We start from the raw sequence: 14293 nt of genomic DNA on the forward strand, positions 1-14293 counted from the left end.
AGACCAGTGGTCCATCATGCCCCTAGGTCGAAGACCGAGACCAGCCCTACCTACGTACCCAGTTTAGCAGGAACTTGTCTAATGATTGTAAACCACATTGAACTCGAGTAACTTGCCCATTTTTTAAATACGTATCTTTCTGCTTAAAGATTTAATTTCCAGAGACTTCTGAAGGAACAAAAATCTACTAGAAATTGCAGAAACTGGTTTAGGATTTTGTCCAAGAATGAGCAAAACTTTCCCTGGTGGTTGTCGCACAAGTTGCTGCTTGCCTAATTTATTCTGTGCATTCTTTTTTTTATTCCCTTTATGATCTGAGCTAATTCTCACTTTCAGTTCTCTTCTTTCTTGGCTCTTTCTTTTTTCACTAGTCTCCTGGGTTCGTCTTTCTCTTTTCTTCACAGATGATTCTTTTCCATATTTCACATTTTATTAGCTTTAAAAAAATGCTTCCTTTTCACAAGAACTTTGTCTTCAATGATGTGTGTTTTTACTGTTCTTTTATCCTACAAGACACTCTCGGAGGAAAGTGGTGCTGCCTTGCGCAGGACGTGTTTTCTTGCTTCATACTTTTCTAAGTACAGCACTAAGGAACCTCCTACACTTCTCTTTCATGAAGCTATATTGAAAGAGAGTAAATACTTTAGGACCTCACAAGTGGCTCATGAGATTCAGTTATCAAAGGGTGCCACATTACATTAAAATACATTTCTAAATCGCAATACCGTCCAGATTGATGCGGTCAACAGACTGAACATCACAGTGAAATACAAGAGAAATTTCATCTTCCTTATTTTCCTAAGAATTTTGCAAAAAGCTTAGATAAATCAAGAGTCTTAGGGGGAGCAGTGTGTCCAAATGAGTTAGGTTTGTGTATACCATGACAGCAGTGAACTTCGCTACTAAGTTAGGGTCGAAGTGGAGTATGATTTCTGTCTCTCAAATTTACTGTTAAGCCTTAGGTTCATTCGGTTGTATCATGTACAATAATATAATCCACCAAAACTACTTAACCTTCCATGTTTCAGAGAATATCTTCTACTGCTAATCTCATTCACAAGAAATAAAATGCAATACCAGTAGGAGAGAGACCCTCAAACAAAACCCAGTGCTGCTAGCTTTAAGTAAATAAAGGAAGGCGAAGTCTCTTGACTTAAGCTCCGATCTGTTTTAATGAGCTGTTGCCAAGCGCTCTCCCTGGATTCGGCAGTGCCAGATAATTAATCCTGTAGGGCCTGTTGGTTGCTCTAGAGCATGTTTTTTGTGAGCACAAGTGTGGAAAAGTGACTATAAATTACTCAAGGATTCTTATTTTCTGTTTGGGCTGGAAAAACAACAGCCCCTGAAAATGCTATACTACAAAATGCAATCCAAGGGCCAATTTTGTGTTTTGCTTTAGCTCTTGCGTTTTCACTTTTACATCCAGGTACAGAAGGCATTTCTGAATTCTCAGCCTAAGATCACAAAGAGCAGCAGTGGGATTTGAACCCTGGTTCTCATCCTGTTGTTCTAATCACCAACTACTCCTCCACACCTTCCTATTTCCTTCTGTTTTGTATTTCATTCTCAGGGAAAGCTTGTTTTCCTGTTTTATTTCCTCCTCCATGGATCTATATAATAGAATACAAGTAAACCTTAGTGCAAGAAAGAAAGAGGAAGGAAGATGAAATAAAGTAAGTAGAGTAGAGTCTTGCACCCATGGGGATTGATAGATGCCAGATAAATGCTTGCTTGAGAGTTCTGGTCATTGAGTTCTGGTTAACAGAGAGTCTACTGTATTTATTTATGTGTTCAATTTTTTTAGCCCGTCCTCCCAAAAGAGCCCAGAACAGGTTACAAATTGTTGGTGTAAGGACTATAAATCAGGATAGGACATATAGGCATAGTCTGAGTTAGCAATAAGACAGGTGGAGTGAGGACTTCAAGTAAAGATAGGTCAGTTTTAACAGTAGAGGCCCAGACTTCTTATGGTATCAGAATAGTTTCTGTACTCAGTGTGAGAAATCTAACATTTGAGTTGGGTCTTATTTCAGTTGCGAATCAGTTGTAACTGTTCTTTTTAAGTCATCGGGGAGGGTTCCCAAGATAAGTATACAGGAGATCTAGTCAAAGTTGGTTAGGAGTTATTCTTGTGGGTGATGGGGTTTTGCCGCTTCCCTAAAGTTTAATAGTCCTACCAGTGATCTGGTGGTTGGTGGGATTTCTAGTAGAGGGCTCATGCTGACGGAATAGCAAATCTTCCATCGCATTGTGATCGTAGAAGTCGGTTAGGAATAGAGGTTGATGTGTAGGCTGTGTTAGCTTTCCATGAGGTACCAAAAGGTTGTATTTAAAAAAATTAGAAAGCAGCAGCTTATGGACAAAATTGAATGTTAAGGAAATGCTTTTCTACTGAGAAGATGGTGGCCCAGCAGAGATGGTGTTAATCAGCAGAAAGAGCTGGGAAAAGTGGACCCAAGGACTTGGATGGACTAACAGCTCCTGTATTACTGTGCCAGTTTATTGGGATTCTGCTGCTGAGTGGAGAAGCAACCTATTGGTTAGTGCAGTGAGCTGAGATCCTGGGGAACTAGGTTCATTTCCCACTGCAGCTCCTTGTGACCTTGAGCAAGTCGCTTAATCCTACACTGCTCCAGATACAAAAACACCTTAGATTCTGAACCCACTAGGGAGAGAGAAAGTGCATGTAACGTCTACAGCACTGTACAAACAAGTAGTCGTAGTAATAGTAGGATCCTATACTGTGGCTGCCGTGAGTGTGTCCTTGGGGAATAGGAGATACAGTGCATGCCTTCTAATTTCAAATAAATACAAACATGGATAAAAGCAAAGGATCTTGGAGAGCATCAGAGGGAAGTGAAAAGAGTTTGGATTTTTAAAGCAAAGGATCTTAGAGACCATCAGAGGGAAGTGAAAAGAGTTTGGATTTTTAAAGCGAAGGATCTTAGAGACCATCAGAGGGAAGTGAAGAGAATTTGGATTTTTAAAGCAAAGGATCTTAGAGACTATCAGAGGGAAGTGAAGAGAATTTGAATTTTTAAAGCAAAGGATTTTAGAGACCATCAGAGGGAAGTGAAGAGAATTTGGATTTTTAAAGCAAAGGATCTTAGAGACCATCAGAGTGAAGTGAAGAGAATTTGGATTTTTAAAGCAAAGGATCTTAGAGACTATCAGAGGGAAGTGAAGAGAATTTGAATTTTTAAAGCAAAGGATTTTAGAGACCATCAGAGGGAAGTGAAGAGAATTTGGATTTTTAAAGCAAAGGATCTTAGAGACTATCAGAGGGAAGTGAAGAGAATTTGAATTTTTAAAGCAAAGGATTTTAGAGACCATCAGAGGGAAGTGAAGAGAATTTGGATTTTTAAAGCAAAGGATCTTAGAGACCATCGGAGGGAAGTGAAAAGAGTTTGGATTTTTAAAGCAAAGGATCTTAGAGAGAATCAGAGGGAAGTGAAGAGAATTTGGATTTTTAAAGCAAAGGATCTTAGAGACTATCAGAGGGAAGTGAAGAGAATTTGAATTTTTAAAGCAAAGGATTTTAGAGACCATCAGAGGGAAGTGAAGAGAATTTGGATTTTTAAAGCAAAGGATCTTAGAGACCATCGGAGGGAAGTGAAGAGAATTTGGATTTTTAAAGCAAAGGATCTTAGAGACCATCGGAGGGAAGTGAAAAGAGTTTGGATTTTTAAAGCAAAGGATCTTGGAGACCATCAGAGGGAAGTGAAGAGAATTTGGATTTTTAAAGCAAAGGATCTTGGAGACCATCAGAGGGAAGTGAAGAGAATTTGGATTTTTAAAGCAAAGGATCTTAGAGACTATCAGAGGGAAGTGAAGAGAATTTGGATTTTTAAAGCAAAGGATCTTAGAGACTATCAGAGGGAAGTGAAGAGAATTTGAATTTTTAAAGCAAAGGATTTTAGAGACCATCAGAGGGAAGTGAAGAGAATTTGGATTTTTAAAGCAAAGGATCTTAGAGACCATCGGAGGGAAGTGAAAAGAGTTTGGATTTTTAAAGCAAAGGATCTTGGAGACCATCAGAGGGAAGTGAAGAGAATTTGGATTTTTAAAGCAAAGGATCTTAGAGACTATCAGAGGGAAGTGAAGAGAATTTGAATTTTTAAAGCAAAGGATTTTAGAGACCATCAGAGGGAAGTGAAGAGAATTTGGATTTTTAAAGCAAAGGATCTTGGAGACCATCGGAGGGAAGTGAAAAGAGTTTGGATTTTTAAAGCAAAGGATCTTAGAGACCATCAGAGTGAAGTGAAGAGAATTTGGATTTTTAAAGCAAAGGATCTTAGAGAGAATCAGAGGGAAGTGAAGAGAATTTGGATTTTTAAAGCAAAGGATCTTAGAGACTATCAGAGGGAAGTGAAGAGAATTTGAATTTTTAAAGCAAAGGATTTTAGAGACCATCAGAGGGAAGTGAAGAGAATTTGGATTTTTAAAGCAAAGGATCTTAGAGACTATCAGAGGGAAGTGAAGAGAATTTGAATTTTTAAAGCAAAGGATTTTAGAGACCATCAGAGGGAAGTGAAGAGAATTTGGATTTTTAAAGCAAAGGATCTTAGAGACCATCAGAGGGAAGTGAAGAGAATTTGAATTTTTAAAGCAAAGGATTTTAGAGACCATCAGAGGGAAGTGAAGAGAATTTGGATTTTTAAAGCAAAGGATCTTAGAGACCATCAGAGGGAAGTGAAAAGAGTTTGGATTTTTAAAGCAAAGGATCTTAGAGACCATCAGAGGGAAGTGAAAAGAGTTTGGATTTTTAAAGCAAAGGATCTTAGAGACCATCAGAGGGAAGGGAAAAGAGTTTGGATTTTTAAAGCAAAGGATCTTAGAGACCATCAGAGGGAAGCGAAGAGAATTTGGATTTTTAAAGCAAAGGATCTTAGAGACCATCAGAGGGAAGAGAAAAGAGTTTGGATTTTTAAAGCAAAGGATCTTAGAGAGCATCAGAGGGAAGTGAAAAGAGTTTGGATTTTTAAAGCAAAGGATCTTAGAGACCATCAGAGGGAAGTGAAAAGAGTTTGGATTTTTAAAGCAAAGGATCTTAGAGACCATCAGAGAGAAGTGAAGAGAGTTGGTATTTTTAAGGAATGCAGCCCTTATGACTGTTTGAAATGAATTGCAATTGAAGACTAATGCTGCATTAATGAAGTACTGGGAAGGAGGTATGTCCAGAAAAGTACCAGAGCAAGGGTTTCTAAGGACAGAAAATTAATTGATTTGAGCACAATTGGGGGGGAAGGGGGAGGTATTTTGGCCCTGATTCTATATACACTGCAATCAAATTAATATACAATGCTAGGAAATATGACCATGTCTCACCGTTGTTGATAGATGCCCATTGGCTTCCAATCGGCCATAGGATCATTTTTAAAATAATGTTGCTAATTTTTAAAACTCTAGCATTCAACGAACCCCAACTTATATCTAGATTATTAATACCACACAGTACTCAACGCCCACTTCGTTCATCTGGCCAAAATCTCCTCTCAGTTCCTTCTCTGAAAATTATAGGAATAAGAAGATCGGACATGTTCTCTGTGATGGGCCCTCAATGATGGAACGCTCTGCCACAATATATTAGAAACGAAAAAGATGTCACAATATTCAAAAAATCTTTAAAATCTTATCTGTTTAAAGATGCTTTTAATATTTAAATTTCTTAAGTGAGGTTTCAAATTGTGCTATAGTTTAACCACCCCTCACCCTCTTGTTTTTTCCATTTTTCTACCAAAATTGAAAATTGTAACTTTTGCTTTTTCCCTCCCGACTCATGTTTGTATTTTATGAAAGTATATTGTTAAAATGTTAGTTTCTTTGTATTATACTCTATTTTGATTTTGTTCATCGCTTAGTAATTTTAATAAGCGATTCATCAAACATATTAATAAACTTGAAACTATATATGTTACCTAAAATATCTGCGCCAACTAGTAGGGCATTAAGTGTGACTCTTATAGAGTCTTATAGTCTTATAGGCGTTGCTAGGCATCCTTTTAGGTGTACTATATTTATACCAGGGTTTTCTTGGTCTAACTCAAAAACACATCCACATTTTAACTACACACTTTGGAATAGGCACCTAACTTTCAAGTAAGTCCAGTTAACAAAAAGTATGAGCTATTAAGTGCCAATTATCAGTAGCAAATAAGCCCATTCGTTAATTTAGGAGCCTAAGTTTAGTCAGACTTCATAGAATTTGGAGTTTGTCATTGACAAGATGTCCTTGATATGAGAAAGCATTAAAGAGGAAGATATTGCAGAGATGGTAGCTAATATTTTAAGGCATTATCAGTTTACACTAGTTTTCAGTTTACTCTTTCTCAACAGGCTGAAAACTCCTCAGAAATCCCACAGAATACAAAGGAGAAGAACAGTGGCAAAGGACAGCCCAAATCCTCCATCCGAAACCACGAACAGCGGCTAGAGAACATCCTGAGGAAAGCTGCCTTTGAAGAAAGGGTAAGTAAGGGTGGGATGCAGAGAGAGAAATACTGGGATGACAATGGGAAGGCGTATGATTAAAACACCCATCTCCATTGCCAAGCACACCGGAGAAGCTAAGGGTTGGATGAAGGTAGAGAATAAGAATCTGATTCTCTAGAGCAGTGGTTCCCAACCCTGTCTTGGAGGACCACCAGGCCAGTCAGGTTTTCAGGATAGCCCTAATGAATACGCATGAGAGACATCTGCATATAATGGAGGTGCTAGGCATGCAAATCTGCTCCACGCATATTCATTAGGGCTATCCTGAAAACCCGTCTGGCCTAGTGGTCCTCCAGAGCAGGGTTGGGAACCACTGCTCTATAGGATGCCTCTATAGGAGGCGGCTGTTGATCGCGTGTCAGTTTTGCTTTGGTGACCTAAAGAGAATTGTGTCTACATTGCTGATCTGATGCCTTAAATGTAGGCCAAATGAAGCAGTAAAAAGTCTAATGAACTCACAGGACGACTGTCTGGAGCACTAAATATTTAATCCAAAATATAATAGGTGAGGGAGAGGGTCCTCAGTGTGAAGGATAAGTGAAGGGAGAAATTCTCCAGCGCTTTACACACATTAGTGAAGATATAATAAACTCCACCTGCCCAAAATAATCACAAAGCAGTGAATAACTAATTAAGTGATTAATCACAACACTATAGTGCTCAAAAGAGACAGAGTAGGACGACTCCTAGATGAAAAAAAGCAACTTAGCTTGTAGGCACGGTCCGGAGAGTTGGAATCAATGGTGAGGCAAAGAAAACCGCTGCCAGTGATGGTGTGCAGGTGGAGGTTATTATATCTTCATTAATGTGTGTAAAGCGCTGGAGACTTTCTCCCTTCGCTTATCCTTCACACTGAGGACCTTCTCCCTCACATATTATATTATATTATATTTTGGATTAAATATTTGGTCGCCCTGTGAGTTCATTAGACTTTTTACTGCTTCATATGGCCTCTATTCAAGTTCAAGTTTCAAGTTTATTAAATTTTGATTTTACGCAATATCCAATATTTCAATGCGTATTACATAATTGTAAAAGCCAGGGATGACAAATACAAATAAGACTATTATACAGACTAATCATTATGTTCTATTAATACAAACTGAAACAAGTAGGGAAAAGGGAGAAATACAATTTATAAAATTAATTAAAAAAGAATAAAAAGAAAAAATAAATATAAAAAATGTTTAAGGTTTGTACATAAGGGCAGGGTCAATTTAGAAAAAAGAAAAAAATTATGAAGAAAATTAATTGATAGAAAGAGCTTCAGTTATTTTAAAATGATTCATGGAAAGTGGTAATGTTAGGAATAATTAATTTGTTTAAAAGTAGATAGTTTTAATATGAAGAATAGATAAAGATCCAGATTAGTATTAATGATCTTTTGAATGAAGGGAAAAAAGAGGATTAAGATTAAAATTAAAATTGCAAAAGCACATATAGTTTCCATGTTGATGTCCTACTCATTTGATTCTTTAAAGAATAGGTACTGTGTTTATTACAATTATTTCTCTATGTATTGAATGCATCTTTATAAAGAATGCTTTTCAAACCGCGTTTAAATTTGACCAGTGATGGTTCGCTATGTAGATAAATTGGTAAATTATTCCACAGTTGGGGTGCTTGTATTGAAAATATGGTTACTCAATTATTTTTAAAGAAGGGATGGTTAATAAGTTTTGTTGCGTCGATCTCAGCGTCCTTAGTGAAGAGTAAGGGATTAGTAGTCTGTCCAGAAATAACGGCTCGTGTGATTGTTGGATTGTGGAGCGCAGAGAGAGGGGGGACATGATCGAGACGTTCAAGTATCTTACGGGCCGCATCGAGGCGGAGGAAGATATCTTCTTTTTCAAGGGTCCCACGACAACAAGAGGGCATCCGTTGAAAATCAGGGGCGGGAAACTACGAGGTGACACCAGGAAATTCTTTTTCACTGAAAGAGTGGTTGATCGCTGGAATAGTCTTCCACTACAGGTGATTGAGGCCAGCAGCGTGCCTGATTTTAAGGCCAAATGGGATCGGCACATGGGATCTATTCACAGGGCAAAGGTAGGGAAGGGACATTAAGGTGGGCAGACTAGATGGGCCGTGGGCCCTTATCTGCCGTCTATTTCTATGTTTCTATGATTTTAAATGTTAATAATACGATTTTAAACGTTATTCTGTGTATAATAGGTAACCAGTGTGCATCTTGTAGGAGAGGTGTAACATGATCATATTTTTTTGAGTTTGTTATCATTTTTATAGCTGTATTTTGTATTATTTGTAGTCTTCTTATTTCTTTATGAGTTATGCCACAGTATAAAGAATTACAATAATCCAACCTAGAAATAATTAGGGAGTGAATAAGAATGTTAAGTGCTTCTGGTTTAAGAACCTTTGTTAATGATCTGATAAGTATCTTTGGCGGTATTATTATTTTTTTGGAGTTATTGTGTTAAATGTAGGCCAGCATTTTGTTCTTCACACTTAGCTCCTTAGACAAATATATAAACTTAGCACTTAAGAGGTAAGGGGTTGATTCTGTGTATATTGATTTGCAAAGGAACAATGGGGCTAAGGTCTTTTTCTCAATTCTATTTATTTTATAATATTTTTGCTGTGATCTCTGCAGACACAAGTTCACAGTTTTGAGAAATGCAAAACCAAGCTTCAAACAAGCATTTCATCGGCTATGTATAGTTTAGTTAGAACATAGCAATCTGCTGATGAAATATGATCATGTTACTTCCTATTATTGCCAACTTCATTGACTCCTGGTGGAGGCCAGGATTGGGTTCAAATCTGGCTGCTCACTTTATAATGTTCTACATGGTTTAGTGCCTAATTATCTGACAGAGGACTTTGTTTTTACCACTTTTAGACTTCCATCTAGCTCTACTTTGGTGTTTGTCTTCCCCTGTATGAAGGGTAGACCTCAAAACTGATTTATGGAGCATCTGATATCCTTTCAAGCAGCTCATTTGGTTCCTGATCTTGTTCCTTTGATTTTTGGTGCATTTCAAGTGATCTTTGAAAACTTATTAACAAAGTTTTATTAGAAAAAGTTTTTGTATTTTTTGTGTACACTTCACAAATATTGTCAATTATTTTATAATTTAAACTGTAGGGGAACAGTAAGGTACAGCGATATAAAAATAAAATTGTAATATTAATTCATTTACCAAAAAATTTAAACATTTTATAAATATACAGCCCAATGCTACATAATTAGAAATGAAATCTTATTTCATTATAAATAACTTTTGGACTATAATGTATCTTAAATAGAAAACGCGCTTTGGATAGGATTTTCCTCAAAAAAGCATTTTGTTTTAAATAATCCATTTAAAATTTTAAAAATCTGATTAAAATAAAAAACCCAATTTAAATAAAAATCTGATTTTTTTTTTTTTAATCATTGATTTTTATCCACCTTGAGTGGCTGTTCTCTCAGCTCTTTCTTGCAGAAGTTTGTTCTGCTTGTATGTTGGTCTTTTTGCCTTAAACAGGGAGGGGTGTTCGGAGGTCTTCTTCTTCCCTCTCTATCATCCAGATTACGATTGCTTTTGCTAGTCAATAGGCATTGTGGGAGTTTGTCTGTGACCAGGAGGACAAGATGTCCCTGTCCCCAATTTCGGTTCTGTGGTAATCTGGGGAAGTCTATGGGAAATAGCCAGCTATCAAGGGAAGCTCTTGGCTAACAAGGACAATGATTCTACAGTTTTAAGAAGGATGAGTTGCTGTTTCTGATCGTTGCTTGGAGCTCTAGGAATTATGGAATTGTGATAGAGGAAGGTCATTCCTCCAAGGATCCTCTTCTGGGGGTATCAGAAAACAAGCGAGTTAACCGGAAAATGGCTGTTTCCTGTCAGTTAACTCACTTTGAATATTGGCCAGCTATGACTGTTCTCTGAACCTGTTTGAAGCATCATTTTTTCAGATGATGTGACAGTAATCCAATACAACAACAAAGGACTAACCCAACCTACAAAATGTGCTTGTTACAAGTAAATACAGCAGATGTCTCATGTACTTTTGTTGTTGTAGCTGAAAATTGATTTGTTTACAGATATCAACAGATGCTGATTAGTAGCACTGGTGTACCTCGGTGGAAATGTGGAAAAGGAAGGATATGATAGATATTTTAAATAACTCCAAGGTGTTAAGTGCACAAGAGGCAAGTCCTTTCATTGGAAAAGACGTTCTGGAATAGGGGGGTCCTAGGATGAAGGTAAAAGTCACTAGATTAGTCCCAACTCTAAGAAATATTTTTTTATAGATAGAAAGAGCAGTAGATGTGTGGAGGTGGTGGAGATAGCTCTAAAATTCCGTCCTCTCCCTCAGAGATCTGTCTGAGTCGTTGATGGGGATGTTCAGACCGCATAGACCGTAAGGTCCTGTTTGTTTAGAGAGAGTCACCATCTGGGTATTGTGACGATTAGACATATTTCCCCTTTCAGTAAAAGAAAGGAAGCTAATGAGGTACCTTTTGCTTTCATTCACAGCCTGAAAAGGACTTCTTTGGGCGTCCAGTTATCAAGAAGCTGGTGTCTTCAACTACAGGTATATGTATAAAGTTTGCTTGTGTAAGCTGCGTACATCAAGAAATTCTTGGCTTAGGTTTTGAAGGGCTTCATTTCTGGCTCGATTTCGACACCTCTGTGTTTAGCATCAATATCTGGATAGCGGGTAGTGCCGAGTTGTTGCCAGCTCCATCTGGAGAAAGGTGATAGTCAGCCTATTAGGACAGCCCTTTTGCTGTCTTAACTTTCTTTGCGTAATTATTCAATTAGCAGATTGAATATCGCTGGTAATCCGATAACTCCAGAGGCCATGAATTATCTTGATACGATCCAGATAATGCCCAAGTGGTCTGTTGTTATTCAGATAATGCCACTGAAAACTACCAACTGGCCCTGGGTGGCACATAATGGGATCCAGCAGGTGCTGCTCCCGAGGTAAATATTTATGAGCTTTGGCCTAATTCATGTAAATATGTGATACTGATGTTGGAAATTGTATTCCAACCCTATCTCTGAGAGTCACCATTTTAAGGATTCTCTACCAATGTAATTGACAATACTCTCTGTAACTTTGCTGTCTATTTACAGTTTCTTCCTCTGTAAACCGCTCTGAACTGCTTCTGGTATTGCGGTATACAAAAATAAAGTTATTATTATTATTATCTAGGGCTAGTTGGTTGCTTTAACACCACAAAATTCAATTTTGTTAAAATCTCTGTAAATCCAATGGAGCAAATGCTAAACCTCTTCCCTAATATTGCCTCTGACTTTCAAGGGCCAAGTGTTACATATGAAATGCCATATTCCTTGGCAGTAAAAAAAGAAAATTAGATATCTTTTTAAATGTTCAGTTAGAGAAACCTGATAGAAATGGATGAATCTGCTCTTTTTTATCATTTTTTATCGTGTTTTTTTTTTTTAAAGTTGCAGTACATTTGTTTAAATTTTTTTGCCTTGCTTTAACTTTCATAGCAAAATCAAATTCAGAATGTGAGACTCGGTCAATAGAAAAGCAAATCGGGAAAGCAGTGGGGAACAGTGATGTCTGGTTTCGCTTCAATGAAGGCATGTCAAATGCTGTCAGGAGGAATGTCTATATCAAAGATTTGTTGTAGATCATAAAGAAGCTGAAGACCAAAAGGAATGAAGATGCTCCTGGGATGTTTTGCTACGCAGCCATTTTGTAAAATTAAAGTAACAAAATAGTTTCATGGACTATTGCTTTATTTTTTTTACAAATCCTTAAATGCTCTTGTACTCTTCATTTCTTTTCAGATCTATAAAGTTGTATATTCTACAATATACAGAAGTGCTTAAATTTATTGAAAATAGTTTTTATATAAAAGGTTTTCCTCTTGGAAGTTGAATAAAAAATATTTAAGATTTTTGTTGATGTTTATTCTCAACTTAAGTTAAAGAATGTTGCTAGACTTAAAAGGGCATCTTTCCAAGATGAAAGAAGTGCATTTTAATGTCTAATGGTGATACAATTTCCGGTAGATAATTCTGCTTCATTTTTCACTACAGTCCTTATCAAAATTCGAATGCTGTTGTAGGGCCATCTGATCCTGTAATGAAACCAGCTTCATTCACATGGGTAAAACTGTAGAACCTTGTTTATTTTAATTTCCCAGTGAAAGGAGGGGAGGTAAGCTCGAGGAAGCGGATATGAAGGCATCCACCAGGAGATTCAGTTCATTTAGCATCTCCAAATAAAAGCTAAAAATATTGAGCCAGGGAAGGGGGATAGAACATGGATATGTGTGTATGATTCATTTTTTCACTGCTGCATTCCTGTCAAAATAGTGTATAAACAATGATGTTTGCAAACCATTTGCATCTGCAAATGAAGTTGCAAGACTGGGGAGTTTTTACAATTTTTGTTCTGTGTGCCATGTGTAAAAATATGAAGTCCTATTATGGACTAATTCAACAACTCATTTTCAAAAGGTAAATATAAAAAAAATCTTACAGTGAGAGCACCATCAAGGGATAGCTAAGCCAAGGAAAATAAGAATATTAGGCATGCCATGCTGGGTCAGACCAATGGTCTCTCAACCCAGCACCTTCAAGTTTCAAGTTTATTAAAAAAAATTTTAAACCGCTTAATCAGTTTTCTAAGCGGTGTATAATATAAAATTACATAAAAACATATTAAAACAAGGGATACTGGATAAAATCCAAGTGTCATAATAAAGCACAATAGGAAAGTGGGGAAGAACTACAATCGTTAAAGAAGAGTGCGACCTAAAGGGAAAGTACAATACGTTAGGATAAAAAGTAACAATTTGATCTAAATTTTGTCCAAAAGCATCCTGGAACAAGAATGTTTTTAGTTTTGCTTTAAATTGTTTTAAATCGGACTCATTGCGCAAATGGTTGGGCAACGAATTCCAGAGAGTAGGGGCAGTGACGGCAAAACTGTTGGAGCGCAACGTATTAATCAATTTTAAAAAGGTATAACAAGATTCTGAGACGTTGAATGAAGAGATTTTAAAGTATTGTAGGGAATTAAAAGTCTGTTGATGAACTCTGGTTGGTTGTTTAATTTTGTTGTAAATGTTAAAAGTAGGATTTTATAACTGATTCTATGTTGAACTGGTAACCAATGTGCACTAATCAGAAAGGGCGAGACGTGATCGTATTTCTTTGCGCCTCAAATGATCTTAATAGCTGTGTTTTGTACAATCTGAAGCCGTCTAATTTCCTTTTTTGTAATGCCCTTATACAGGGCGTTACAGTAGTCTATACAAGAGATTACTAGGGAGTGGATCAGTGTGTTCAAGGAGGCTGGTTCAAGCAACTTAGCAAGGGAACGTATCATCCTGAGTCGATAGAAACATTTCTGAACGACCGTGCTAATATGAAAATGATAAGAAAATTTACTGTCCAAAGTAACTCCTAATAGTTTTAAAGTAGGGACAATTTTGATGGGGAGCGATTCAAGCTTCAGAGGAGCCTGAAGCGTCGTTCCTTCTTTAAAAGGAAAAATCATGAGTTTTGATTTGTTGATATTGAGAGCCAGTTTGCTTGAGTCTAACCATGATTTGATTGTTCCTAATTTATGGTTAATGGAAGCTACCTCTTCCGTATTGTTGAGATCAATGGGATGGATTAGTTGCACATTGTCCGCGTAAGCAAATGTGGTAAAGCCAATAGATTGGCCCACCTTCAGAAGGGGCGACAGGAAGATATTGAAAAGCAATGGTGACAGAATGGATCCCTGTGGTATTCCATGTTTAGCGGTAAAAGGTTCAGACGACGTGCTGTTAAAAATAACCTTAGATGATCTATCA

At 37.1% G+C, this 14293-nt stretch overlaps 1 protein-coding gene across 2 annotated transcripts in view; it reads left to right on the forward strand.

The window, feature by feature from the left end:
- Nucleotides 1-12382, forward strand: part of CHTF18 (chromosome transmission fidelity factor 18) — a 103263-nt gene extending 90881 nt beyond the window's left edge. For both annotated transcript variants that reach the window (XM_033963991.1, XM_033963990.1), the window contains 3 exons: nt 6337-6468; nt 10980-11037; nt 11970-12382. In XM_033963991.1, coding sequence (XP_033819882.1) covers nt 6337-6468; nt 10980-11037; nt 11970-12112 — 333 coding nt within the window. In that variant the 3' untranslated portion in view covers nt 12113-12382. The remainder of the gene's footprint in view (nt 1-6336; nt 6469-10979; nt 11038-11969) is intronic.
- Nucleotides 12383-14293: the final 1911 nt, after the last annotated feature.

Source organism: Geotrypetes seraphini, chromosome 11 (assembly GCF_902459505.1).
Source record: "Geotrypetes seraphini chromosome 11, aGeoSer1.1, whole genome shotgun sequence".
Classification (NCBI taxonomy): domain Eukaryota; kingdom Metazoa; phylum Chordata; class Amphibia; order Gymnophiona; family Dermophiidae; genus Geotrypetes; species Geotrypetes seraphini.